Genomic DNA, 27597 nt, shown 5'->3' with positions numbered 1-27597 from the left:
CTAGAAACAGGCTGAAGAAAGAGAGAATCATAGAATACTAGGACTAGAAGGGACCTCGAGAGGTCATCAAATCCAGTCCCCTGCCCTCATGGCAGGACCCAGTACTGTCTAGACCATCTCTGATAGACATTTATCTAACCTACTCTTAAATATCTCCAGAGATGGAGATTCCACAACTTCCCCAGGCAATTTATTCCAGTCTTTAACCACCCTGACTGTTAGCAAGTTTTTCCTAATGTCCAACCTAAACCTCCCTTGCTGCTTCAAAGGCCAGGAAAAACAATTTTTCTCCCTCCTTCTTGTGATACGCTTTTAGATATCTAAAACCACTATCATGTCCCCTCTCAGTCTTCTCCTTTCCAAACTAAACAAGCCTAATTTTTTCAGTCTTCCTTCATAGGTCATGTTCTCTAGAACTTTAATCATTCTTGTTGCTCTTCTCTGGACCTTCTCCAATTTCTCCACATCCTTCTTCAAATGTGGTGCCCAGAACTGTTGAAACGTGGTGCCCAGAACTGGACACTGAGGCCTAACCAGCGCAGACTAGAGTGGAAGAATGACTTCTACTGTCTTGCTCACAACACACCTGTTAATGCATCCCAGAATCATATTTGCTTTTTTTGCAACAGCATCACACTGCTGACTCATATTTAGCTTGTGGTCCACTATAACCCCTAGATCCCTTTCTGCCGTACTCCTTCCTAGACAGTCGCTTCCCATTCTGTATGTGTGAAACTGATTGTTCCTTCCTAAGTGGAGCACTTTGCATTTGTCCTTATTAAACTTCATCCTGTTTACCTCGGACCATTTCTCCAATTTGTCCAGATCATTTTGAATTATGACCCTGTTCTTCAAAGCAGTTGCAACCCCTCCCAGCTTGGTATCATCTGCAAACTTAATAAGCGTACTCCCTATGCCGATATTTAAATTGTTGATGAAGATATTGAACAGAACCTGTCCCAAAACAGACCCCTGCGGAACCTCACTTGTTATACCTTTCCAGCAGGATTGTGAACCATTAATAACTACTTTCTGAGAAAGGTTATCCAGCCAGTTCACCCAACTTATAGTAGCCTCATCTAAGTTGTATTTGCCTAGTTTATTGATAAGAATATCGTGCGAAACCGTATCAAATGCCTTACTAAAGTCTAGGTATATACCACATCCACCATTTCTCCCTTATCTACAAGGCTCATTATCCTATCAAAGAAAGCCATCAGAAGCAAGGTGCATTTCCTACAGAGCTTACTGTGCAAACTGGGCAGAAATCGACGCATGAGGGTGACAAGGAAGGAAGGCATGGATTAAGGAAGAACAAAATTTGAAGCATTAAATTCTTCCTCAGGGCTTGATTTCACCCCCTTTATGTAACCACCTTCACTGGTCACCTTCAGAGTTTGAACCTCGGCCTCTCACCAGCACAACATGTTGATAGGAAACAAACAATTCCGATTGGCAGTATAAGAACGGCCATACTGTCGGCAGGACACTCTGATCTCAGCTTTGGCTAACACACCTAGTAATGCCCCATGTTCCAGGAAAGCTGGGGCATGATTAGACTAGAGGCCACATGGCATATAGGTCATGGTAAACATGGGGCTCTCTCCCCAGAGTCACCTTGACCTAGCCTGCCCTCCACGGGCACAATGGCTGCAGCACCCTCCATGAAGCACACATCTATTTCTTGTGTCTCTGATGAAAAGAGCAAGATTTTGAAATACTCCTCAGCAACATGCGTGCAGGCAAAACGGGCTGTGGTCAGCGGCTGAACGCAGGTGTGGATGTTTCTTGATGGATCGGTCATGTACTTTTTTTAATACAGACATTGTGTGGGCTTATTGACCCAGCTGCACTCCAACTACTATTACTGAGCACGCACTTGAAAGTAGGAATAAGAAATCCTCCGGAAAAGGGCTTATTTTTCGGAGAATCGCATCTAGACTGGCGCTTTTCTCCAGCTTATCCCCAAGCCGGAAAAAAGCGGCAGCCATGTAAATGCAAATGCCGCGGGGGATATTTAAATCCCCTGCGGATTTGCAATTCTGACTCGTCACATTAGCATCCCTTTTCCGGAAAGGGATGACAATGTAGACGTAGCCCAAGAGTGGGAGTTCTGGAGAGGAACGCAGCTAGAACAAGCCAAGACCAGTCTTCCCAACAGCTCCACCCTCGTCACTTCATAACAAGACTATATAGTTCCAAACACGGTAGCATACGGTCAAAATGTCAGTGCCAGATGCTGAAGGAACAAGTCTGCAGAGCAGTTCAAACGGCAGCTTTCTGGCAGAACTGCAGAGCCACAGGGGACGACTCAAGCTTCCCTCTGACACAGCCTCGGATGCCAAGATGCTCTGCAGAGCCCGTGAATCAGTGAATGAATCCGAAGGTTCAATTCTGACTCAGTGCAAATGACATCACAGAAATTCCACCTTGCTTGCCTCCTCCTCCTCCTCCCCCCTCCCCGGACTCTCAGACAGATGATCTTAACTCAGTTCGCATTTTTAACCACCTGTGCCATAAATTTAGCCCAGATCATTCCTACGGACTCGTCACCCTTAATCTAGCTCATGTTCTTATATAGCATCCCACGACCATAGCATCTGAGCACCTCAGAACCAGCTGAGTATTTATCCCCACAACACCCCTGATTTTACATAGAGGGAAACAGACACCCAATGCGGTTAAGTAACTCTCCCAAAGACATGCAGGAAGTTTGTAGCAGAACAGGAATTTAAACCTAGGTCTCCCAAGTCCTACCCCAGTGCCAAACCAACTGGACCACCCTTCCTTTCACTAAGATACATTTTACGATCACATGTAAACAATTCTGAGGACACGTGAGCCAAGAGTATCTATGCATCTGCCAGATCAAAGCTGGCAAACACAGCTAAAGGGGAGAGGAAAATGAATGTTTTCCATAATGCCAAATACTCATGTAGTTGGGGCAATTTACAACACTGAGCTTTTAGAAAAAATTCCAATTTTTATTTAAAAATTGCAGGTGATGAAAACTCCCCCGAGATCCTGAGTAAATTGTTCCAGGGATGTAAGTGAGTAGTGGAGCCGGGTACTTGATCACTCGCTCCCCACGCCACACCTCTGCATCAGAGGCAGCAAGGAGGGGAGGAAATAGGAGCTGGTGCTGAAGGGAGCTGGCTTAAAAGCTCATTTCCCCCCAGCACTGTCTCTGCGATGCTTCTTCTTCTCCCCCCTCCCCCTGCGACCCTGCTACTGCCTCTAGCGGAGTCAGCAGCGCCGGGGGGGAAGGCAGGCGGAAGACTCCAGCAGCAGCCCGTCTATGGGGAATCCCAGTGGTGAGCTGGGCCCCCCGTCCGTGGACAGGGGCTGTTGCAGCAACGCAACCCCTGTCCGCAACGGCCTGGGCTGGCCATGGGCAGAGGCTGCTCCGGCATCAGCCCAGCTGGATCTTACTACATTTAAGAGTCCGTTATGGCTCTGCAGTTTAAATGCAGTAGGAGCTTGAGTGTCGGTGCACCCGGCTCCCACCAAATGTGAGCTGCAGCGCCGCAGCGGGGATAGCTCCTGGCCTGGCACAAGCCAGTACCGAGCACCACCCCTCATCGACTAATTGTGTAGTCGGTACAAATTGTATCGACTACACCATTAGTCAACTACCCGCCTCCTAACATCCTTAAATTGTTCTAGAGGTTCATTACTCTCCCTGTTAAACATGTCCATGTTATTGCCAGTCTGAATTTGTCCAGCTTCAGCTGCCGGCTATTGGATCGTGTTGTCACTTTCTCTGCTGGACTGAAGAGCCCATTGTTAAATATTTGTTCTCAACCCTCTCTTTGTTTTGCGAACTAGATTGGGTCCTTGAGTGTACTGCTGTCAGGCAGGTTTTCTAGCCCTTTCGTCATCATGCTTGTGGCTCTTCTCTGAGCCCTCTCCAATTGACCAACATGCTTCTTGAATTGTGGGTACCACAGTTGGACACAGGATTACAGCAGTGAGTACACCAGTGCCAAATCCCCAGGAAAAATAACCTCTCTGCTCTTACTCAAAATTCCTGTTATACACTCACTAGCAGACTTACCCGGTGTTGCCCGAGTCCGGTCCTGGGGGAAAGCAGGGACCACTCAGGCCTCCAGCTGGCATGCCCAGGCTGGCCCACGGTCACGGATGGGACCCCTCCCAGTGCTTGGAGGAAGGCCTGGCCCAGGGATGGAGAGAAGCTGGGATTTGGGGTTTGGAAGGGGGGCTAGCCTGGGGTCAGGGAGCCAGCCCAGGGATTGGGGCCACACAGGCCTGTGCCCCACTGGCCCAGTTGTGGGAGAGAAAAAGTGGGGGTGCCGCGCAGGCTGGCCTAGAATAGGCAACCCACTGATGCAGATGGCGGTAGCTGCTGGTAGGTCCTATGGGAGCGGTTAGGGCTGGGTGCTCCCGGGTGGGGGAGGGCACAGTGGAGAGGTGGGGGGGAGGGGTTTGAGGCAGGGAGGCAAGGTGGCTGAGCCACAGCCCTGCTGGCCACTCCAGTGGTGGTGCAGGTGCCCACACCGGGCATGTTACAGGACAGCTCTCCCTTGCAGCCTCACTGCTCCCAGTGGTGACTGTATCACATCCTTCCTACCTCTCCCTCCTCCCTTTCCATGTGATGCAAAACAATTCCCAGGATAGCTGCCCCCCCACCCCCAAATATGCCCAACGTTCTTAGTCTCTAGGATTACAATACATATTGTTTGCTTCTGCCCAGCGTACCAAGTGACACCGATTGCTCTGTACTAGTGACCTGTGCTCTTCATTAATTACCACCAGGGGCAGCCCTCCTTAGGGATATAAAATCCCAGGTAATCAGTTAACCGGTTAAACATTGTGTTTAACCAGTTAACTGATGAAATGGAGCAGGGGCTGCTCTGGCCGGGCTGGAATGCCCCCTGCTGGCGCCCGTTAACTATAACCCGTAAGCACCCACTAAAGGTGATGCTTATCAGTTAACCATTCACCTCCCTAGTCCCTACTTATATGCAAACTATGCAGCTGCATATTGGCTCCAGTGGCCAGCCCCAAACATGTGCTCAGTGCCAGCTCCTGCCTACTCACTGGCTCAGGCAGCAGCGAGGGATGTGAGCCTGTGGACCGGAGGACTCAGGAGAAGCAATGGGCAACCATGCTGTGGGCCAGAGAGACGTGGCACCCACTGCTCCTTCTGAGTCCTTCTGTCCGCACGCCCAGGCTGCTCACCACCCTCTACATCTCGCGCCTTCTCCCCTGAGGCTGCCTCCCTGCCCTGTAGACAGTGCTCCTGCACCCCACAGCTTCTACCCCCACAGCCCCTTCCCCACAGAAGGGCTAGGAGGGGTGCAGATGCGGGGCTGCCTAAGGCATCAGCTTTGCTAGGGATGGCCCTGATTACCCATCCCACAGCTTTTGTATCAGCCATGTGGTTTTCTTCCAGGTCTCAGATAAGAATGTTAAATAGCCTAGGGCTACAAACTGATCCCCTCTTGAGACACCCGGACCCATTGAAGACGCCCCATTTACAATTACACTGTGACCCCTAGCAATCAGCCGGCTTCTAAGCCAGGCCTACACTACCAGTCATGCCAGCAAAATGCACGCTGCACAATGGTGTGAAAGAACTCCCATGAACGAGGTCCATCACCCTGCTGCCTTAAGTGCTGGTGCAAACAGGGCTGTCTCTCCCCATGACTCAAACACAGCCTACCCTGGCTCCTTGGCGGGGGCCTTAATTCCATCGACAGGACAGCTCTCTCCCGTTGGCATGCAGCAGTTATCACAAGAGACCTTACAGTGGTGCAGCTGCCTGGGCACAGCAGTGCTGCAAGCTCTCTAGCGTAGGCACCGCCTCAGTCCACACGTGCCGTGCTCAGTTTAGATCAGGGATGGGGAACCTCAGGCCTGGGGGCCGGATGCAGCCCCCGGCTTCCCTGGATCTGGCCCCCGAGGCCCACGGCTCCTCCCCCAACACTGAGGAGCCCTCACTGGTGCTTCAGCCAACCTGCCGTCCTTCCACAGGGCTGAAGCACACAAAATCTACTAGGCTGGGCCCCCGTCCCAGGCTCTGGTGTGCCAGGGGAAAGCGGGAAGGGTCTTTCTCCTCATCAGGACCACGTCAGTGAGGGGCTGGTGTTTTTTGGGAAGGGAGCGGGGAGCAGGGTTTGGCTCTTCACTTGTGTGTGGCTCGGCCTGACTGATTTTTCTGACCCAAAAAAGGTTTCACATCCCTATTTTATATCATGCAAGTTTTTTCATCAAAATGTCACCCGGTGCCACATCAAATGCCGGCATTAGGACATGACACTAAAAACAAGAAGAGCTCATGAAAACTGTCTAAAAATAGAGAACATGACGGAGAGGGAGGAATGATTTCAGGAGGCTGTTGGCATAAGAAGGATTCAGCGGAACTACAGAGCAAAGAACCTAAGCAGTGCAAAGGGGAACAACAATCGATGCCAATCACAGGAACAATTCGCGAGGGAAAAACGCTTTTTGGGGCACAGCTACTAAGAACTCCTGAGATTCCACCCAATCCTCAGAAATGCCTTAGATAAGACTTGTGGAATCTGACCTTGCACAGAGCAGCGCTCAGATAAGGCCTTACAAACCAATGCAGGCAGTGGAAAGACTTCTGGGCAGCAGGTCAAGCCGTTACCGCCCACGCCAGCACTGTCAGTTTCCTCCACATCACTGCGCTCCTTCAAGAGCCTGGTACTTGGCCCTTCAACACCAGGTTATGTTTAAAGGCAGTGTCAGCTGAAGCAAGGGAGTTCCTGGGGAAAGGCTCCTTGCACGGCCAAAGGAATATCCCGGTTGCCCTGGGACAAGGCCACCTGCAGCAACCACATCTGCCGGGCGAAGGGGGTCTGCTGTCCAGGTGCAAGGGGCAGTAGGTTTCTCTCAGGCTCCGGGCGGAGTTTGATCACATACAGACTGGGGCTTGGAAAAGAACAGGCCGGCTGTGCTTCCCCGACTGAAACCAGGCTGTGCATGATGCTAGGGCGGGGGACACGGCGCATCTGGGGCGGCAGCGCCATAGGATGTCAAATCCGGTTCAACGTTAAGTGGCTGGGTTAGAGCCACCCTCAAACCCGTAAGCAGCACCCACCGAGGGGACTGGTCACCCCTTAACCCAGGGCTCGGCCATAAGTTTTGCAGAGAGGGGCCACTTCAGGAATATTGGCAGTGGTCGCGGGCCACCCCCCGAAGGGGCGGGGCCTGGGGCAGAAGGGGGCGGGGCCCTCTAAGGGCAGGCGCGAGTGCGAAGCCTCTGGCCTCTCGCCCCCGCCTGCCCTGCCAGGAGCGCGCGGCACTTAGCCTTGGACCAGCTGGTGGTTCCCGCGACGCCCCTGGCGCGGGAGGAGACCTCGTGCGCATCCTCCCCCGCCCCCGGGCAATCAGGACCTGAGGGCGGGGGAGCGCGCAAGGAGTCGCTCACCCCCACCCCCTCTAGGTTCCCAGCTCTCGCTTGGCCTGGGGGCGGGCCAGCTCCGGCCGTAGCAGCGCTTGGAAGCGTTCCCGCGGCGCGCAGCCCCACGCCGGGCGCCCCGGACCCACCGCGGGGCCCCGCACAGAGCACGTGGCCAGCGAGGGCTCTGGGGCTGCGCCCCCCAGTCGCTGCGGAGCCCGAGTCCCGAGCCAGCGAGCTCGGCTCCCGCGTGCACGCACCATCCGCAGGGGGATCCCTTGTGGGGCCCGCGCTGTTTGTATCCCCCTCGCCCCCCAGCCCATGCACCGGCCACGGGGGGGGGCTGCAAAGCGGGGCAGCAGCATTGCAATGGGGCTGCAACCCCCCCACCCCCCGCCGCCTCTCACCTGGCTCCGCGCACAGCGCCGCCGCCAGCAGGGCGAGCAGAAAAGCCTTCATCTCCGCCGGGTCCGGGCAGGCTGCGCGCTCGGGGACGGAGCCGCAGCTGCAGGGCGGGGTGTGGCCGGCGCTTGCTCCGGGGGGAGCTTTTGAAGCGAGGGGCGGAGCAGGCGGGGGGGGGGCGGCTCCGACGCAGGAATCGCTGCCCCGCGGGGGGGTCGTTCAATGGGCTTCGGTTTCGTTTCCCCGCTGCAGGAGAGGAGGCGCAGGGGCCGGGCGGGCTGCACACGCGGCGGCGCAGAGCGGTCCCGGCTCTCGTGGCTAATCCGGGGATGCTGCGCCCTGGCCACCCGGGTTCCAGCCGCAGCCGGGGCGTGGGGACCCCGCTCCCTGCCTCTGCCCCCGGGCCTGGCCAGGGCAGAGCCCCTCCCGCCTGGGCCCCGGGCCCCTGGGCGCTGCCCTCAGTGCGGGTGCGAAGTTACAAACTCACAGGGGGCAGAAAAGTCTGGTAGAGTCGGGGGGGGGGGTCACAAATCGAAATGTGCCCCCCCCCCCAGAACCCCTGGCTCGCCCCTGCTCCCCCAGCACCCAGTGCCACGATCTCCCTCCTGGCCTGGCAGGCTGCTGGGCGCCTCCAGCTGCCCATGGACCACACACCAAGGCGTGGGAATTGGGGGCAGGCGGAGGGGAACACGGGCAGCTGGCAGGAGTCCCCAGCAGCAGGCCAGGTGGGCGCCAGGAAGAGCAGCAGGTTGGCCATGTGGGGAGTCACCAGGCAGCACCCATGGAGCCAGCGAACACACCGGGAACCGGCTTGCTTTTCTTCCCATGCCCCTGATGATGGGGGGGGGGGGGTACTTGGATTCTGTGCATGCCTCTCACTCCTGGCTGGTGAAGGGAGGGGGCTGAGGAGTAATTCATGGAATCTCAGTACTTTCCCCTCGCTCACTTGTCCTCACGGCAACAGGAAGACAAGGAATCCACATCCCGGTACCCAGGGCTGCTGCCAGCTCTCCCAGAACGATGCCCCTGGCTCCTGGCTGCTGAGGGGAGGCCAGAGGAGGATGCAGCAACCTGTGAACTTTCCCTTCGCTCCCTGAGAATCAGAGGAAGAACAGCAGCAACTCATTAGGTGTGGTTGCAGGTCTCCCCTCCGAAAATGCCCCTTTGACCCTCCCACTCAATCCTTCACCCCCCAGGCCTGGGCCCCTTCACCCCTAGCCCTGACTCTTGAACTGCCCCCATCCTCCTGCCCTGGGCCCCCTATGCCCTAAATGCAACTGTCCTCTCTTCTTGAGGTACCTTGCTGGCCATCCTGGCCATGCAGTTGCTTCCTCCCAAAAGTAACCCATCATTTCCTGCTTGAGGTCTTTCCTCCTACCTGGCCTGGAGAAAGGGAAGTGCCATGGGGAAAGGACTGATGGGAGTTGTAGTCCGCTGGCTTAAGAGGTTGATCCCACTTAACTTTTGAGTGCTTGGATTGCAAACGAAATGGCACAAAGGTCGTAAGAATCAATTTTAATGCCCGAGTCTTAGCAACAGAAATACAGACGCTAATTCTAGCCCCCCTGGTAAGAAACAGAACCGAATAGTAACAAATGGTGAGAAGAGTGTGGAAACCTCATACTCTGGGGCTACGTCTACATTGGCAAGATTTTGCGCAAATACTTTTAACGCAAGAGTTTTTGCGTTAAAGTATTTGCGCAAGAGAGCCTCTACACTGGCATGTGCCTTTGCGCAAAAGCATCCGTGTCAGTGTAGAGGCTCTCTTGCGCAAGAAAGCTCCGATGGCCATTTTAGCCATCAGGCTTTCTTGCGCAAGAAATTCATGTTGCCTGTCTACACTGGCCTCTTGTGCAAGAACAGCTGTGCAAGAGGGCTTATTCCTGAGCGGGAGCATCATAGTTCTTGCGCAAGAAGCCCTGATTTCACATATTAGAACCTCAGTGTTCTTGTGCAAGAACTCCCCGCCAGTGTAGACAGGCAGCATGTTTTTGCAAAAAAGCAGCTGCTTTTGCGCAAAATCATGCCAATGTAGACACAGCCTTGGGGATTGTGAACCAGGCTGGAGGAAGCCAAGAGAAGTATGCAGCAGTGTGGAAAGAAAATGGGTTAAAATCAGGGGGAGAGGGGCTCACCCTGGCTGTGGTTGGACAATATCAAATGTCTTGCAGGACCATGGCAACTTGGCCTAAATATCTGAGACTTCCTGCCAGCTCGCTGCCGGGCCTCCTCCGCAGCCCATTTGGAGGGACGTGTGGGAGCTGGGCTCCCTAGCTCTCTGGGCAGCCATCTGCCGGAGCTGCCAGCACCTCACCTGTCCCCCGGACAGCTGGCGCTCTGGCTCCTGACTCCCTACCCGACGGGCTGCTCCGTCCCCCGGAGTCCCACGCTCACTGATTCCCCAAGTGCTGCCTGGTGATCCCCACATGGCCAACACGCTGGTCTGACTCCCACCTGGCCTGCTGCCTGGGACTCCTGCCAGCTGCCTGTGTTCCCCTCTGCCTGCCCCCCAATTCCCACTCCTGCAGTTCATCCCAGGTCGGTTCATGAGACACCTGGGATGTCTGGTGCCACCATTCCAAAATGTCAGGGAGCAAGTGCTGAGTAACTTTGAAATCTCTGGTTCTTGGATATTTTGCTGGCAAAACTGAATGTTGACACTTCCTCCCATGCATCGTTCAAACCAGAGGCCTGGGCTGATATCTGTGAGGACAAACCCTTCAAATGCCTTTCTCCTTTAGTGAAATTCTTCAAAGATGAGTTTAACTCCTTCAGCAAGGTGGGTTAGTTCTAGGGATGTTAAAATGTTAAGTAATTAGGGTATATCTACACTACCCTCCTAGTTCGAACTAGCGGGGTAATGTAGATATACCGCACTTGCAAATGAAGCCTGGGATTTGAATTTCCCGGGCTTCATTTGCATAAGCGGGGAGCCGCCATTTTTAAAACCCCGCTGGTTCGAACCCCGTGCAGCACGGCTACACGGGGCTCGAACTAGGTAGTTCGGACTAGGCTTCCTATTCCGAACTACCAGTACACCTCGTTCCACCATGGATCCCCGTCATGGGGATGGCGGAGGTTGACATGTTTCAAGACTGCTGCCACACTCGCTTCAGTCTGCCTGTCTCAGGCCTAACCGTGGCCAGTTTTGTTAACGCTTTCTCACAGTTTCTGGTTTTCGAAACTTCTGATCTTTGTTGTTGCTCTTCAGTTTGCCCACAGGTTTTGGTGCCCAGAATTGGACACAGTACTCCAGCCATAATCTCAGTGGTGCCAAGGCCAACAGGACAATTTCCTTCTCTGTTTTACATGCTTGTGGGAAACCTGCATAAAGTCAGCCCCTCACGGGCACTGACTCCCACTCCCTGTCGTCTCCTTGTTGCCTCTGATACAGAGGCAGCAAGAGTGGGGGGGAATGCGTGTAGCCAACAAGATGAACCGATAAGCTCAGGCTTATTGGCTAATCGTGTAGTCGACTGCACTTGGACATTCCTAGTACCGGAGCCCATACTGACCTCTGTGAGACAAGATTCGCCCTCCCAGTTTGACAGTTGTGCCCCCACCTTATTGTCATTTCTCCTAGAAAATCATAAGATTAAGATTCTGACGGGTATTTTTAGTAAAAGTCAGAGACAGGTTGCAGGAAATAAACCAAAATTCAGAGTCTTGTGACTTGTCCCTGACTGATATTAAAAATCCCCTGGGGGAGAAGGAGGAAGAAAAATAGAGCGCTGCTGGAGCTTGTAGTCGCTCTAGCCCAGTGGGGCTAACCCTACCCCCGCTGCTGCTCCGGGGTCCCAGGGCTCGTCGCTAGCAGCTGTTCTGTGTCTGTCCACTGGTCTGGCAGCCCTTAAACTGACGGCTCCTCCGTTCCTGCCCCAGAAGACGTCTCAGAGGTCCCAGAATCTGTAACCTCCCTGACAGAATCGTACCCTTAATCACGTAGGGCCGTGTCAAAATCAAAATGCTCCCTGTCTACCGTTTCCCCCTCTCTCCTGGCTAGGACCCCTGTCCGAGAAGGAAATCCGGCTGGTTGGGCAGTCGCTGCTGGCTTTTCCTTAGAACCCTGTGATCCTGTGTGTAGGGTTAGGGGTTAGAAAAGGCGCAGGCTGAGAGAGTCTGTCCAGGTTGGTATTGCAGAGGGTGAGCTTGGCAGAAGCATAAATAGCAGCTGGGCACACAACAGAAAAATCCTCCCTCCCCACCACGGTCTTTTGGCTACAGTCCTTGCTCAAGCGGTGAGCAGGAAAAAATCTTTCTGGCGTCAGTGAGTTTGGCCTGAAACAGCGGCTGAGAACACATAGGGAGGGTCCGCAGCGATGCACATTAGCAGCCAGCCACAGCCCCGGGGGCTGTAGACCAGCCACAGATAAACTGCTCCTGCTAGCCTCAGTCTAACGGGTGTGTTTTCCTTTTGCAGCTCACTCGCTGTTCTACTTCAGCTGTGAGGATTCCGCCTCCAACTGGGGCTGTCTGAGACCAGTCATGTGTCCAAGTGAGGCAAACTACTGTGTGACCACATATATGGGGGCAACAATTGGTAGGTCTGGGCACGTTCTGCCTGTTTTTCCATCGCGCTCTCCCGATCCGGATCCCTGGGGTTTCCTTTCTCCTGCTGCCGGAAGGATGGGATGTGGCTGGTCGGGAGCTGGGTGGGGAATTGCTCCTTGACCCCAAATGCAGGAGCCCTGGCTTGGTGAGTGAGGGTGAAGTGTAAGTGCACTCGGCCTAATTATTGTATTATAATAATCTTCTGTTACCTGCTTTTGCATTGCTTTGCATTGTATTCATTGCTTTAGATTTTAAACCTAACATATTTTAATTTGTGTAGTAATTGTTTGTAAGACTTGTAAAACTTAAATAACGATGTGAACTGTTTAAAGCTTCCAATAAATAGGAAAATGGTTAGGTCTCTCTGGAGTGTTCTGTTTCCCTTGGATCTAAAAACCAAACCACATGACAGCCAGGCAGCTGGCAACCCTAGTCCCATCCACCATTGCTTTCAGGTGGACTAAGCCGTTTTCAGGTGTGGTTAAACCTTTGCCTTCAGACAGTGCATTTTTCATCCAATTGGATGAAATGGTATCAGCTCCCATTCTACCCTGGCACAGATGCAGACAATAGGGAGTGCAAAAGGCCTTATCAGCTGTAACAGGGAAGGTGCTCACAACCCTCTTGTTAGTCAATTATTTGCCCTCCATTCTGCAGTAGCATCCCCATCCCCGATGGACAGTCCAGCAAAGGTTTCCTGTGCATGCCGGGGGAACATTCCTGCCTTCTCCTCTCCCTTGGACACAAGCTCACACCCGTCCTCTCTCCTTTTCCCTCCAAACAGGTCGGCAGTGAGACGGACATGCCCCCCCCCCTCCTCCATGCTTTATGAAATGGTCCTATGGACACAAATATACATCACTCAAAATTGCTTGGGACAAATTGCTTCATGTAACCTATCAGCCTTCATGTCATAACCCGCTGGATCTGGTCATCTTATTTTGGTGTGTGTGAAATTAGAAGCATGGAGTGTGGAGTGCTTTCTGGCTTTTAAATGTGCGAATGAAATGTATTACCCTCAGTGTCCTGATGACCAACTGTTAAACCATCTCTTTTGTCTTTTAAGTCTTAGCAGTGGTTGGTCTGGGGAAGTCACATGTCCACCCCCACTGGCCTGGTGACTTCCCGTGCAAAAAGGGAATCTTTACAAAAAATAGGAAAGTCAGACTCTTTTGTCTTTTGGCTGGCTGCATTGTCAAACCCAAGGGAGTGAACCAGAGACCCCAGGAAAAAGGAGACTGCCCTGGTTTTGGAAGGCCTGGCCAGGAAAGAAACAGTTTTAGGGTGACTTTGTGGTAAGTTTCTAATAAGTTTGTACTGGAGTTTTAGTGTAGAAGCAGATCATAGAATTACAGAATCCGAGGGCTGGAAGAGACCTCAGGAGTCATCGAGTCCAACCCCCTTCCCAAAGCAGGACCAACCCCAACTCCATCATCCCAGCCAGCGCTTAGTCAAGCCAGGACTTAAACACCTCTAGGGATGGAGATTCCACTCCCTCCTTAGGAAAACCATCCCAGCGCTTCCCCACCCTCCTAGGGAAATTGTTGTTCCTAATATCCAAAATAGGCTTCCCCCGCTGTAAATTGAGACCATTTCTCCTGATTCTGTCATCTGTCACCAGCCTCCCTCCATCCTCTTTGGAACCCTCCTTCAGGTAGTTGAAGGCTGGTATCAAATCCCCCCTTCCTCTTCTCTTCTGCAGACTAAATAAGCCGAAATCCCTCAGCCTCTCCTCGTAGGTCATGTGCTCCAGCCCCCTAATCATTTTGGTTGTCCTCCGCTGGACGCTCTCCAATGCGTCCACATCCTTTCTATACTGGGGGGCCCAGAACTGGACACAATTCTCCAGATGTGGCCTCACTGGAGCTGAATAAAGGATAATAATCACTTCTGTAGATCTGCTGGTAATTCTCCTCCTAATGCACCTAATATGCCATTAGCCTTCTTGGCTACAAGGGCGCCCTGTTGACTCATCTCCAGCTTCTCATCCACTGTAACCCCCAGGTCCTCTTCTGCCAAGCTGCTACTTAGGCAGTCGGTCCCCAGCCTGTAGCAGTCTTTGGGATTCTTCTGCACTTGTCCTTGTTGAACCTCATCAAATTTCTTTTAGCCCAACCCCTCCAATTTGTTTATGTCACTCTCCAGATGGAGGCTGGAGATTGCAATGGGAAGCAATGTGCAAAGAGGTTAAATAATTTACTTAGTGCAGAGTCATGGTTGTCAGACGCCCTTCAGGGTGTGGAGAGAGAGGCCAATATCTGCAAACCAGGCAACACAGAGGTACAGCAATGCAAAGCACTCTCTGTACTGAGAAGGGGGAGGTGGGGAACGGCACGGTTCAGACAAGAAGCTCTATGGCAGCTGCTCTAACTACTAGACTGGGCGCTCAGGGAATCCGCTATTCTCTGTCTTCCCTTCCTTAACTTCAGCCCAGGCTCCATCCTGCCAAGGGGCAGAGCGCTCTGACCCTGCCCCAGCAAAGCACATCGGTACCCATTCGACTTTCCTCCACCAGAGACTTCATTGCTAAATCCGAATCAGGGCCGCCGTGGAGACGCCTTTCTGAGCTCTCTCGGCTCACAGCTGCCCTGCTACCGGCATGTGACTTTGTGGTCTCTGATCCACGCTGTGCCAATGCAGCTCTCTTCATCGTTAAGATTCTTTATTGTTTCTGTTCGTGCCTAGAGGCCACAGCCACGTCAGAAACCCGGCGGATAAGGTGGGGGCATGAAGGAAGGCATTGTCTCAGCTTTGACGGCTTGGACAACCTAATTTTAATATCAACCACAGCACGTGGTTTTCACAAACAACACAAAGAAGGAGGACAATCGGAGCCGGTTGTTACAGGGAGAAGCTATTGTACGGCTCACCGTCTGATCTGATCTGATTTGGGTTTTTTCTCTAAAACACCCTCGGCTTTTCCCCATTGCCGCTTATTACTTACAAATGAAAACATGAACATACCATCATAGAACCCTAGGCAGGAAGAGACCTCAGGAGTCATCAAGTCCAGCCCCCTGCCCAAAGCAGGACCAACCCCAACTCCATCATCCCAGCCAGGGCTGTGTCAAGCCGGGATTTAGGATGGAGATTCCAGCACCTCCTTAGGGAACCCATTCCACTGCTTCCCCACCCTCCTAGGGAAATCGTTTTTCCTAATATCCAATCTAGACCTCCCCCACTGCCACTTGAGACCGTTGCTCCTCGTTGTGTCCCCACTGAGAACAGCCTCTCTCCAGCCTCTTTGGAACCCCCCTTCCGGAAGTTGAAGGAGAAGAATTCTTCAGGAATTATCATTATTGGGAGCCTATTTGCCGGGTTTTCAATCCCCAGCTTTTCTCACGCCCTAGTGGCTTTTCTTTGCGGGGGGCACGACCGCCATTACTTCTTACGGAAATGGCCACCCGCCAGTGGTAAAGCAGGAGAGTCAGGCCTTGTCCCCTGAACACACTTGGGCAATTGGTAAGCAGATGGGCCCATGCACAAGGGCAACCGTACCCAGGGCCTGCCCGGGTCATTTTGGTGCCTCAGGCCTGGGCGCGCAGCACCGCCCCCAGGTGCACAGTGTATGTGTGGGCCTGCCCCCGTAGGGAGCACGGGCCTGCCCCTGGGGCGCACGGCGCATGTGCTGCCCAGCCACGGCCTCTGGCGTGCAGCCCGGGGCCTGGCCCCAGGATGCAGGGCGCATGCGCTGCCCAGCCTGGCCTGGCCGCCGCGCCTGGCCATGCAGGGGCCGGTGGCCATGGGGAGACGGGTGCTGTTGGCCGGTGCCGCGGGGATGGAGGGGGCCGATGCTGCGGGAGCTGGGCGCATGGCGCCTGATAGCAGCTATAAGGGGTGCCGTGTGCCCCTTACGGCTGCCATCAGGCACCCCCCATCGGTTGGCGCCCCAGGCATCTGCCCATCTTGTCCACCTCTTAGTCCAGCCCTGACCGTACTGAACAGGTTAGCCAAGTTAAGTGCCACACCTATCCTCAGTAAAGAGGATGTGGTTACAATACTAAGAGAATGTATGTCTACTGAGCATTTTAGTATGTTGCCATACCAGATAATCACAGATTTCTTATCCAGCCAATTTGATCTGTATGAATGCATTTTTAAGTTGTATTTCCCACATGAAAATATTACTGGCAGGATGTACTCCAAAAAGCAAAAAAGTACCGAGCGCCCTGAAACTTACTTTTTAAGGAAGAAAATGCTGTTCTGGCTGGCTGGGTTGGGGACAGTGAGGGATGGTGTGATTCAATAGGATACCCCCGGATTAAGGGACCTGTGTGTTCAGAGTTTGTCCCCGGGGATTAAGTTAAGCATAGGTTCAGTGGACAGTCATAATACTCCTTTGGAGGTGTTAGAGGAAAGGGCCTGAGATATTTTTGATCTGCAGCAATCAGCATATCCGGGCATGGTTACAAGGGAAAAGATTTCCGCTTTACTAGGACAATACTACTCAGTCCAAGAGGTAAATGACAAGGTACCATTTGGCTATAATCAGAATAACTTCCTTTTCACTGGGAGCTCCAATGAGATGAAAATCTTAAGGAAAATGTGAACCAAAAGGCTAACAAAATATGAGCCATGGGAACAAATTAGACCACTTCATGCTGCTGTTCGTCCATAGAGGTCGATAAGGACCACCCGGTGTCATCAGTTTAGTTGGGAGTGGGTTTGGAGATGGCTGATTAGTCCAATCCGAGCCCGAAATTGACAGTTACAGTGGGGACATGGAAGCTCAAGCTGCCGACCGGAGGAAGAGAAGATACCAGCCCTGGACTTGCGAAGAAGATGTTTCTCTGCAGCATAACGCAGTCTCTTTTGTTCATAGGCTATTGAACCATCATGTATTCGTCTGTGCCAGGCGGAACGATCATCAGCAATACTCTCCCAGTTTCCAGGATCTATGTTACAGTTCTTAAGGGAGGCCTTAAGGGTGTCTTTGAATCTCTTCTTTTGACCTCCAAGAGATCGCTTGCCGTGTTGTAATTGGCCATAGAGCATCTTCTTGGGCAATCGATCATCGGACATGCGCACAACATGGTCAGCTCATCTGAGTTGTGTCAAGAACACACCACTTCATATTAGTGAGGTCTTTAAATGCCTCGCCAGTTAGGAAACAGCAGGGCAGGTGGCTGTTTATAAGGAAGTAGCACGTCAGACTGAGCAGGACAATTCAGCTGGTAATCAGTTGTGAAGGAGCCAAGCTTCCTAGCCCCAAGAGTTGTCACCACAATTTCGCAAGATCACTGGGGCAGACCAACGGTTAACGTGATTTATGAGGGGAAGTTCGGTATTTTTAGGCAGCAGGCTTTGGTAGATACTGGGGCAGCTACCAGCCTTATACGTACACTGTCCTGCCCTGAGGCAAAACCGTTACCAGCGAGTGACATGAGAACTCTTCAGTCATATAATGGAAAAGGCAGCATAACACTGAGGGGTTCCTCCAGCCGATGATAGATGCAGGAAAAGGGGCCTGCATTCTCTGAAACAGGAACCCCTGATATAAAGGGTCAATTTTTAATTTCTGTTTTCGTAGTTGCCCTTGCTGATAGGTAACAAAGGTACCTTTATCAGAGGGGTAGCTGTGTTAGTCTGAATCTGCAAAAGCGACGAGGAGTCCTGTGGCACCTTATAGACTAACTGAAGTGTAGGAGCATAAGCTTTCGTGGGCAAAGACCCACTTCGTCAGATGTAATTTCCACTACATGCATCTGACGAAGTGGGTCTTTGCCCACGAAAGCTTATGCTCCTACACTTCAGTTAGTCTATAAGGTGCCACAGGACTCCTTGTCGCTTTTAAAGGTACCTTTGTAAAGTTTCCATCTTTCCGTGGGATGGAAGATGCACCAAGCCATCAGCCCAGCTTTGTCCCTTCTCTGTTTATTCTTTTCCCTCTGCCCAGGCCTGCCCCACGGTCAGACCACTGTGATCTCCCTGACACAGCCAAGCCCTCTCCCCTGAACAGAAGCATGTGCAGTTGTGGCAGGTTGGTCCTGCTGCGCTCGCTGTTGCAACACCTTGCTCTGAAAGAGGGAATGGGCCCTTTTATAGGCCACTCCCTGGGATCTTACTCTCCACAGAGCTTCTCCAAGGTGCATGGAGGTTAGGACAGACCTCATAAATCAATCCCTCTGCCCCCCTAACCGCTGGCATTACTCTGCCTTTAATTCCTTCCCTTCTTCTGCTGCCTAGAATTCAGTGCCGAATTCCAGGTGGGCTCACCCCACCCTGCATCGGCAGGATTCTTCTTCATCCACAGGGGACCGCTGCATTTGTTGGTTTGGCGCTGTCTCTCCCTGCACATTTCATTCTAACGAAGGCCTTGGCCTTCTCTACACTGGCACGTTTTGTCGCTTAAAACTGGCTTCTGGTGACAAAACAGTGAGAGCGTACGCACTACCATGCAACTTTTGTCGGAGGGGAGGGGGGGACATCCAGTTTTGGCAACAAAAAACTTCTACCCCTGCAAGAGACTTTTGTCTTTTCCCCTCCCTTTATTGTCAACAAAGAGTCTGTTGTTTATTTTGTCAAGAGAACTGGCTTCCACCAGGATCATACCATGCCAGCTGTGAGGGCTCGTCTCAGTGTTTTGTGATCTCTGCTGCCCTGCAGGCATGCACCTCTCCCCTATTAAAGCTCCGGGACATGACTGACAGCTGAGTGAGCTGCTCCATTTGGGGGACAAACCAAAAACAAATCACTGGAATTCTTCTGTTCTGCTGCTGCAGGGGGAGGGCTGGAGGGACGGCTGTGCTGCTTTGACATTCCTCAGCACGGAGCATTCCCAGAGGTAGGAAGGAATCCCAAGCAATGCAGGGATCAGCTCTGTCTTCCCACAGCACTGCCCTATGGGGTGCTTACCCATCCTGCTTTGCTTCATCTGTCAACAGGGTGCTAGCAATGTGGCCATGAAATGTCGACAGTGGGAGGCAGAAAAACCAATTGGACCAGTTTTCACTGTTGCTGACTTTTGCACATCGACAGCATTTTTGTCGCCAACTCTTCCCAGTGTAGACGTAGCCTGAGCTTCTTTCAGGTTTAGACCTTACCAGAGTTTTCCCTCTCCCTACAATGCTGTGTTTGGAATTATTCTTTTTCCTCCGTAGCCATCAACCCACACAGAAAGTACGTAAAAAACCGTCATTACAAGTTGAGCGTTCTCCAGTGTCCTCAGTCTGGTGTGTGCCTATTCTCGGTTCAGCCAAATCCTGGTGGAATTCACACAGAGGCACTGAAAATACAGCAATTCCTTGCTAACAACGTCACAATAGGAAGATCCACCCAAATACCAATGTTGTTGTTTTGGTAAAAAGGATGGGAGCAAGGGGTAATTGACGCCCTTTGGGTGTTCTGGTGCCCTAGCTTTGGACGGATCGTGTCGTATCGTCATTCAGCTTGAAAACAACCCTAGCGATCTTCCCAACAGGCAATTTCACGGGAAGGTTTTCGGTTTGTGCGCATCAGATTAATTCAGTGTGGCATGCTGTGTTTGTACCATATGAATAAGCGTCTCCCCAGTGCGGTTCTAAGGCCCGTGTGAGTTAGCCGCACTTGCACTTTGGAACAAACAGACGTAATCAGTAAGCAGCGAGCTTCAAAAGATTCTGCTGGAGTATCTCCAGACTTTCAAAAAACAGGATTATGTAGCACTTTAAAGACTAACTGTGTTAAACAGAAGGCCAGGGGGCACCAGCTGATCAGGAACAGTATTTGAGCCCGACATGCCGCTGGGATTTGTGTGAGGAGGAAATAACAGGATTGAATGAATAGTGTGTTAGGCTTTAGTGTTTCAAAGATGCTCTGCTTTCACGCCATGATGTGTCCAGCTTAGCCCAGTCTAGCTGCTTTACCTATTGCTGGAGGAAAGCTGCTAAGCTAGGACTCGTCTGGGAGACAAAGCCAAACCCCTTGTATTGCTGCTTTGTGATGTCCTTAGTCCGAGGCTGTGAACTGGACCCTGAAGAAATTGGCAGGAGCTGTGAAAACTGGTGTGAAAACCACCCGCAAAGCGAATTGGGACAGGACAGCCCTGAGGGGAGGAGGTATCCGTGCAGGCATTGGCGCTGGGGCTATTTTTAGGGCGGAGCGCCGAGCTGGGATCCCCCTTCCCCAAACCAGTTCGTGCCACTCACTGCCCCAGGGTGGAGGTCACACCTGGAGTAGCTGACACTCTTGGACCACATGCCATTGCTGCAAATGGCATCTGATCCGTCCGCTCTGGGATAGCCGGTAACCTTAGCCATGGCTGGAGGCAGCTGCGGGGTCCCAGACAAGCTGTGGGACCCGGAGCAGTAGCGGAGCCTACAGGTCAGTAGGCTCCAGAACCTCCAGGGACGGTGGATGGTGGGACCCCAGAAGGGCTGGGATGCAGGGCCTGTGGGTTGGGGGGGGAGGCGACCCCTGGGGGCAGAGAAACTAGGTGCAGAACACCTCTACTTCCCGTGCTAGGTCTGCAGGTATCAGCAGGGGAGCCGACAGCCTCCACGGCCCCCTGGACAAAGTGCGGGGACAGCTCCATGCTCTCAGAAGGGGCGGGGCCTCGGGCAGAGGGGGCGGCACTGGAGCAATCAGCCCCTCCCCCACCATTCCTCAGATCCACACCGGACATCTTTGGCTGCTCCAGTAGCAGTACCCATGAGACCCGGTCCCCTTTGAATTCTCGGGCCCCAGGGCAGCTGCTCCCTTTGCCCCTTCCCCCTCCCTCCACTGGTGGGCCTGGGTATGAATAAGTACAAAATCCTCTAAGCAGGGAGAGCGGAGGAAGTGCCGGATACGGCGTGGCCGGAGAAACGACACAACTCCATCCACCAGCCTTGCCGGAGCTGGTTTCATTTGGTCTCTCGCGCTGCCCTACAGAGGTAGTCGCACAGCGCGTTCTGAAGGCACCGGCAAACAGGAGCCTGTATCCACACCCGGGCAGTATGATGGGTAGGGGGGCCCCACGCTGCCGTGACAGCCAGTTCCCTGTAAGCTGAACCCTTGTGCCGCCATGCAGCAGAGATCTCAGTGCTGCCCCGCAGACAAGCCGAGCGCACCCACTGCAAGATTTTTGGTTCCTACAGTGGTGCACATTCACTCATGGCTCAGTGCACATACAAATTATTCCACACATGGATGGGAAAAGTTCACACGTGGAGGTAAAAGATGAAAGGACACCCACAGGGCCGACTTATCCATTAGGCACAGTGCCTAGGGCCCACGATACTTTTCGGGGCCCACGAAAATGTTTTAATTTCTTTTAAAATCAGAAGAAAAAAAGGAACTTTTAGGGTCAAAGAAAATGTTTTAATTTTTTTCTCACATCAGAAAAAAACGAAACTTTTAGGGCCCACGAAAATCTATTAAATTTTGCCTAAAACAGAAAAAAAAAATGTTGAAGTATTTAAAGTTATATGAAAAATAATTGTTAATATTGATATTATTATGGTGGGAGGGGCCCACGAAGTCAAAAGTGCCCAGGGCCCACGAAAGTCATAATGCGGCCCTGGACACACAGACCCTAGGTGATTTTTTATTCGTGATAATTATGATGATGCAAGTTTTCCTGATTCTTTGCTGGATGTTTTTCTCTTGCCTTGTGTGACGTAGTGGGGGGTACCTTGCTGGTTGCTGGGCTTGGGCTGTGGGTGACCCCCACTGGCTGCTGCCTGTACCACGGCCCAGCCGAGTAGCCGATGGGACAGGAAGGTAACCTGTTCTACCAGTTACCCCCCAGGGAGAGGAACAAAGGAAGGTGGAAAGCCGCCCCTGGCTGGGGGGCAGGGCTGGAAGGGACGGTCTTTAGTTTCGGTCTGGGAAGCAAGGGAGAAGGAGCTGGGAGGGGGCTGGGATTGTAGGGCCCAGCCACCCACCATCTCAAGGGGGGCACTGAGGCCTCCTAGCCCCAGTTCCTATAACCAGATGACATCTGTGCTGTGCTGTATCCTGGAGAAGCAATAAACTCCCTCTATTCTACTGGCTGGTGGAGTCTGTTTGTGCCATTACGGGGGTGCAGGAGATGGGAAAAACCCGACGCGCCATCACACCTTGTCGCTGCACTCCGGCAGCCCCAAGCGTAGGCAAGAGACCACATGCTGGGCCAAAGCCAAGTTTCACCAGGGTCAGAGGAAACTTTCAGCTGCCTCCATCAATGTTCCTCTTGCAATAGAGTTTAGAAACAGCTGCAGGCCTTGAGGTTACCGACTTTTTCCTCCTGCCCATGCAGGCAGCATAAAAACCTGGTCTTAAGTTTCCACTAAAATCAGTTTCCTTTGTAGTTTTAGAGATATATGTGCAGAGACTTAGGGTGGCTTTTGCAAGAAGAGCATTTAGGGAATTCATCTCTTTGTAACCCTTCCGCCGGCAGCACCCAGGGTCAGGTTCAATACCTAGGGGTCCATCTCACACAGAACCGGCTTGAGCCCCCACCCAGTAGCCTGGGAAATTCACACACCCTTGGGCGCCTGTGAGAGGCCATGCTTCCCCCCTTGCAAGCACAGAGTCTGAGTGTCGAAAAGAAACTTTTAATGAAAGAGAGAGAGAAGTCACATGGCATGATTTTGGGAAAATACCACAAACAGAGTTTGTAGCCCTCTCCCCCATGAGTATCTGTCCCAGCTCAAAAGGATCAAGTAGTGTCTTTTGCCTCTCAGGCTCACCAGTCCAACGAAGTAAGGGTTCTGTTCACTTACCCAAACCTTCTCCGTACCCCACGTCAAACACCCCACTTACAGCTCTGTCCAGTCAGAGCAGACCCTGACACATCATCCTGATGACTCTACTCCTTGAACCTATGCCACATTTGTACTGCTCCTCCCAGCCGCCCTCTGGTCATTCCCGCCAGCCGCTCCTACCAGCCGCCCGCCGGTCGCTCGCGCCAGCCGCTCCACCGGCCGCCTGCCACCGCTCCTACTGGCCACCTGCCGGTTGTTTCTGCCAGCTGCTCCACTGGCTGCAATGGGTCTGGCTCCCGGCCAAACCAGTGATTTCAGCTCTTAGGCTACGTCTATCATGGCAGCTTCTTGCGCAAGAACTCTTTTGCGGAAGAGTTCTTGTGCAAAAACTCTTCGGCTGTGTCTACACTGGCGTGATCTTGTGCAAAAGCGGCCGCTCTTGTGCAAAAACTTGCTGCCTGTCTACACTGGCCACGTATTCTTGCGCAAGTACACTGACGTTCTAATGTATAAAATCCGGGCTTCTTGCACAAGAACTCTGACGCTCCCGCTCAGGAAGAAGCCCTCTTGCACAAGAGCTCTTCCAGAAGTGGCCAGTGTAGACAGGCAACATGAATTTCTTGCACAAGAGAGCCCTATGGTTAAAATGGCCATCAGAGCTTTCTTGTGCAAGAGAGCATCTCCACTGGCATGGATGCTCTTGTGCAAAAGCACATGCCAGTGTAGACGCTCTCTTCTGGAAGAGTTTTTGCAGAACTCTTCCGCAAAAGAGTTTTTATGTGAGAACGCACCAGTGTAGACGTAGCCTTGTAGTGACCCCCGCCCCCCCTCCGACCCGCAGGGCAGCTCTCTCCTTTTAGCTGGCTGATAGCATGCAGTAATTCAGCCCCGGCTTACACCTTAAAGGGTTTCCACTGAGCAAATGGGAGCTAACTCCCCCCAGAGCCACCCGAATAGAAGGGGAGGTCGCACACATGAACCCGCAGGGGCCTAGGGAGTAGGTCGGAGCCCCCTCCAGCTGCATGAGAGCTAGAAGGAAAACTGAGCATCGGAGAACATGCTCTTGTGTCGCAGGGCTCAGCTATGGGGGTTACTCTGAGAATTCACACCTGTGGTTAAGGGTTTTGTGCAGATAGGGGGCTCCCTTCATGGCTAGTCATGCACCAGCCTCCTTCGGCGGCACCAGCCGCACCCAGTACCTACACAGCCTCGCCCCTGCACTGCCTCATGCGCTGTGCACCTGCCGTGCTTTTAAAGAGGAAGCGTCCCATTTGCTATATTCGCTCGTGTCCACCCCCGTTAAAATGCACATAACTATGCCAGGGACTTCCCGTGTTCACCCTGATAATCTCACCATCTGCTGGCGAGTCAATGATCTGTACAGCAGTGCCCCTCCCTCGCTGGCTTCCTGTTGTCCCCTCTCCATCCTCCACCTACATCCTCAGCCATTCACACACTCAATCGCATCGCCCAGGGGTTCCCAATCTTTTTGATACTGGGGACCAGTAAACCCATTCACAAGCTTTTGGAGGACCCATACCATTCATTTGCATATTTGCATATTCATTAAGCAAATGATGACTATGTAACTACATTGTGTCACTGGCCCTACCTGTCCGGCGGGTTGTTCTGTCCCCCTTCTGGCTCCAGTCCTGGCTGCTTTATTGGCCAGCGCCAGCTCCCCCAGCTGCGTCAGGTGCCGGGAGTTCTGTATCTCTCTGGGTCTTAGCGCCCACCGGATCTAACCCCGCCACCCAGGAGCATGCCCGGCAGAGACGCTGCAGTGGCGGGCTCTCTCCCAAGAGGGCTGCGCTGCCGTGCTTGGCAGTGTGGGGTGCTGCTACCCCATCACGCAAATTAATAGGATCGTGCTCAATAATTTTTCTAAGGATCAGTATTTTTTTTCTAAGGACCGGTACTGGGCCGCAAACCACACTTTGGAAATGCTGGCATAGCCCCTGTGAGGGGTACACCCTCCTTTAGTTCTTCTGTGAGGCCCCTACCCCTTCAGAGATATGCCTCAGCCATGTTGCCTACTGGGAAGCCAACTGGCTGGTAGATAAATTGCCTCTTATTGTTCTCTGTCCCCAATTTCAATCTGTCTGTTTGTCCTCCTTCACGCAACACACAGTCAACCTGTGGAACTCCTTGCCAGTGGATGTCGTGGAGGCCCAACATTTAGCTGGATTCAAAAAAGAACCAGATAGGTTCATGCAGAAGAGATCCACCGATGGGTATGGACCAAGATGGTCAGAGATGCAACCCTACACTCCGCGTGTCCCTAAACCTCTGAATGCCAGAAGCTGGGCCTGGATGATAGAGGTTGAATCACTCAGTGACTACCCCGTTCCGTTCATTCCCTCTGAAGCATCTAGCTCCAGCCACGCTCATAAAACCACACCCTAGATGCACCTTGGCATGACCCCGTAGGGTTGCTCTGAAGTTCTTTAAGCACTCCTTTGCCTGGACACCAGCCGTCCTTGAATGGTTTGAAAATGCCCCCCATTTTGTGGGCACAATTGCCAATAAATAATACAGAAACTTCTCTGAGCATTTGCACAGCGCCGGCCAGCAGCCTGCGATGCTGACAACAAGCCACAGCTGCTACCACATCTGGTTCCCCCCAACCTTTCCCTCCGCTGTGGAGTGTTTTAAAAATACAGCTTTCACTTCCTCCATCTTTGACCTTTTTTCTCTCTGTGGCTGGGTTTTGTTGCGGTGGCAAAGCTTCATGGAAAAAAGCCAGGGCGTGACTTTTCAGAACAGCGATCTCTGCATTGGCTGTCTCTCTCTTTCAGCAGGGCGTGAGCCATGTAGATGAGGGTTGTAGGCAACGGGAAATGAAGCGGCGATTTAAATAATCACGGCTTCATTTAAATTTACATGGCTGCCGCGCTGAGCCGACAAACAGCTGATCAGCTGTTTGTCGGCTCAGCGCGCTAGTCTGGATGCTCTACGGTCGACATCAAAGCCCTTTGTCGACCACCCTGTTATTCCTCGTGGGATGAGGTTTACCGGGGCGGTCGACAAAGGGCCTTGATGTCGACAGGGGGAGCGTCCAGACTAGCGCGCTGAGCCGACAAACAGCTGATCAGCTCTTTGTCGGCTCAGCGTGGCAGCCATTTAAATTTAAATGAAGCGGCGATTATTTAAATCACCGCTTCATTTCCCTTTGCCCAATAAACAAATCTTCATGGCTCCGTCGACGGAGCCACGTCAAGTAGACATACCCTAAGGCTGTGTCTACACTGGCATGAATTTCCGGAAATGCTTAAAACGGAATACTATTCCGTTTTCAGTTTTTCCGGAAAAGGAGCGTCTACATTAGCAGGCTGCTTTTCCGGAAAAGCCCTTTTTCCGGAAAAGCGTCTGTGGCCAATGTAGACGCGCTTTTCCGGAAAAGAGCCCCGATCGCCATTTTCGCAATCGGGGCTTTTTTCCGGAAAAGACTACTGGGCTGTCTACACTGGCCCTTTTCTGGAACAGTGTTCCGGAATAAGGACTTATGCCCGAGCGGGAGCAGAATAGTTTTTCCGGAATAGCGGCTGATTTTGTACAGCAGAGCATCATTGCTTTTCTGGAAATTCAAGGGCCAGTGTAGACAGCTCGCAGCTTATTCCAGAAAAGTGGCTGATTTTCCGGAATAAGTGGCCCAGTGTAGACACAGCCCAAGTGACTGAGCCCAGGTGCAGGAATAAATGGGGAAGGGCTACAAAGAAGGCAAGGTCCCCTTCCTGATGCTGCTCTGTGTCATGAAGGGAAAGAGAGCAGAATATGCAAGGACTTTGTCCCTAACCATGTGAGGCCTCCGGTTTCTGTGCAGAACTCAGGGATGTGCCAGAGACCGGGGACAGAGCCGGACGGAGGCATGGACAAGCCGGGCAGCTGCCCAGGGTGCCAACTGATGGACAGCACCTGATCCCTTACAGCTGCCATCAGGCGCCGCACGCCCGGCTCCCACGGCACTGGCCCGCCCGCATCCCCGCCGCTCTGGCCAGCAACACCCTTTCCCCCACGGCCGTGGGGCTCTACACGGCCCGGCGTGTGCACCGGCAGCGACGGCCATGCCAGACTGGGCTGTGCTTGCGCTGTGCACCCTAGGGACGGGCTCCGGGCTGCGCGCCAGAGGCCGTAGCCAGGCCGCGCATGCACCGTGCGCCCCGGGGGTGGGTCTGTGCACCCTAGGGGGTTGGGCCTGCTCCCTACGGGCGGGCCCGCACATGCACCATGCGCCGGGGCAGTGCCATGCGCCCGTGCCCGGGGTGCCAGAATACCTCGAGCCAGCCTTGCTGAACGTGGGGGTGGGGTGGTGAGACTGGCAAACTTTTCAGGCCCCTGGGAGTAGTAAGTTGAGGGTCAGTAACATGGAGTCAGCAGGCCTGAATAAAGGCCTGTAACATGGAAACAGCAACAGGCCTGGAATCCAGTGAGCAAGACTTTGGTTCAGTAACACAGGAGCCAAGAAAGCGGCCCTATTGATAACTGTGTGATTATGTAAGTTAGGTCAAGCGTGGAAGGACATAGGGCGGCACCGGGTGCAGATTGTGACCCTAAGGGGAGTAGCGGAACATCCTAATAACACATGTCTTGGTACAAAAGACTCCCCAAAAA

At 52.9% G+C, this 27597-nt stretch overlaps 1 protein-coding gene and 1 long non-coding RNA gene across 3 annotated transcripts in view; one reads left to right on the top strand and one right to left on the bottom strand.

Annotated features, from left to right (window-relative positions):
* LOC112546257 (lymphocyte antigen 6E-like) overlaps nt 1–8012 on the bottom strand; it is a 41091-nt gene extending 33079 nt beyond the window's left edge. The window contains exon 1 of one of the 2 annotated variants that reach the window (XM_075920010.1): nt 7795–8012. In XM_075920010.1, coding sequence (XP_075776125.1) covers nt 7795–7846 — 52 coding nt within the window. In that variant the 5' untranslated portion in view covers nt 7847–8012. The remainder of the gene's footprint in view (nt 1–7794) is intronic. The other variant, XM_075920008.1, reaches the window with a different exon arrangement.
* Nucleotides 1–13034, top strand: part of LOC112546258 (uncharacterized) — a 34714-nt gene extending 21680 nt beyond the window's left edge. The window contains exon 4 of the long non-coding RNA XR_012901172.1: nt 12210–13034. This is a non-coding gene — a long non-coding RNA (uncharacterized LOC112546258). The remainder of the gene's footprint in view (nt 1–12209) is intronic.
* The last annotated feature ends 14563 nt before the right edge of the window (nt 13035–27597 follow it).

The sequence above is a fragment of the Pelodiscus sinensis genome, chromosome 2 (genome assembly GCF_049634645.1).
Source record: "Pelodiscus sinensis isolate JC-2024 chromosome 2, ASM4963464v1, whole genome shotgun sequence".
In the NCBI taxonomy this organism is placed as follows: domain Eukaryota; kingdom Metazoa; phylum Chordata; order Testudines; family Trionychidae; genus Pelodiscus; species Pelodiscus sinensis.
The sequence above is the reverse complement of the archived record's forward strand: the minus strand, read 5'-3'. Positions and strand labels throughout refer to the sequence as shown.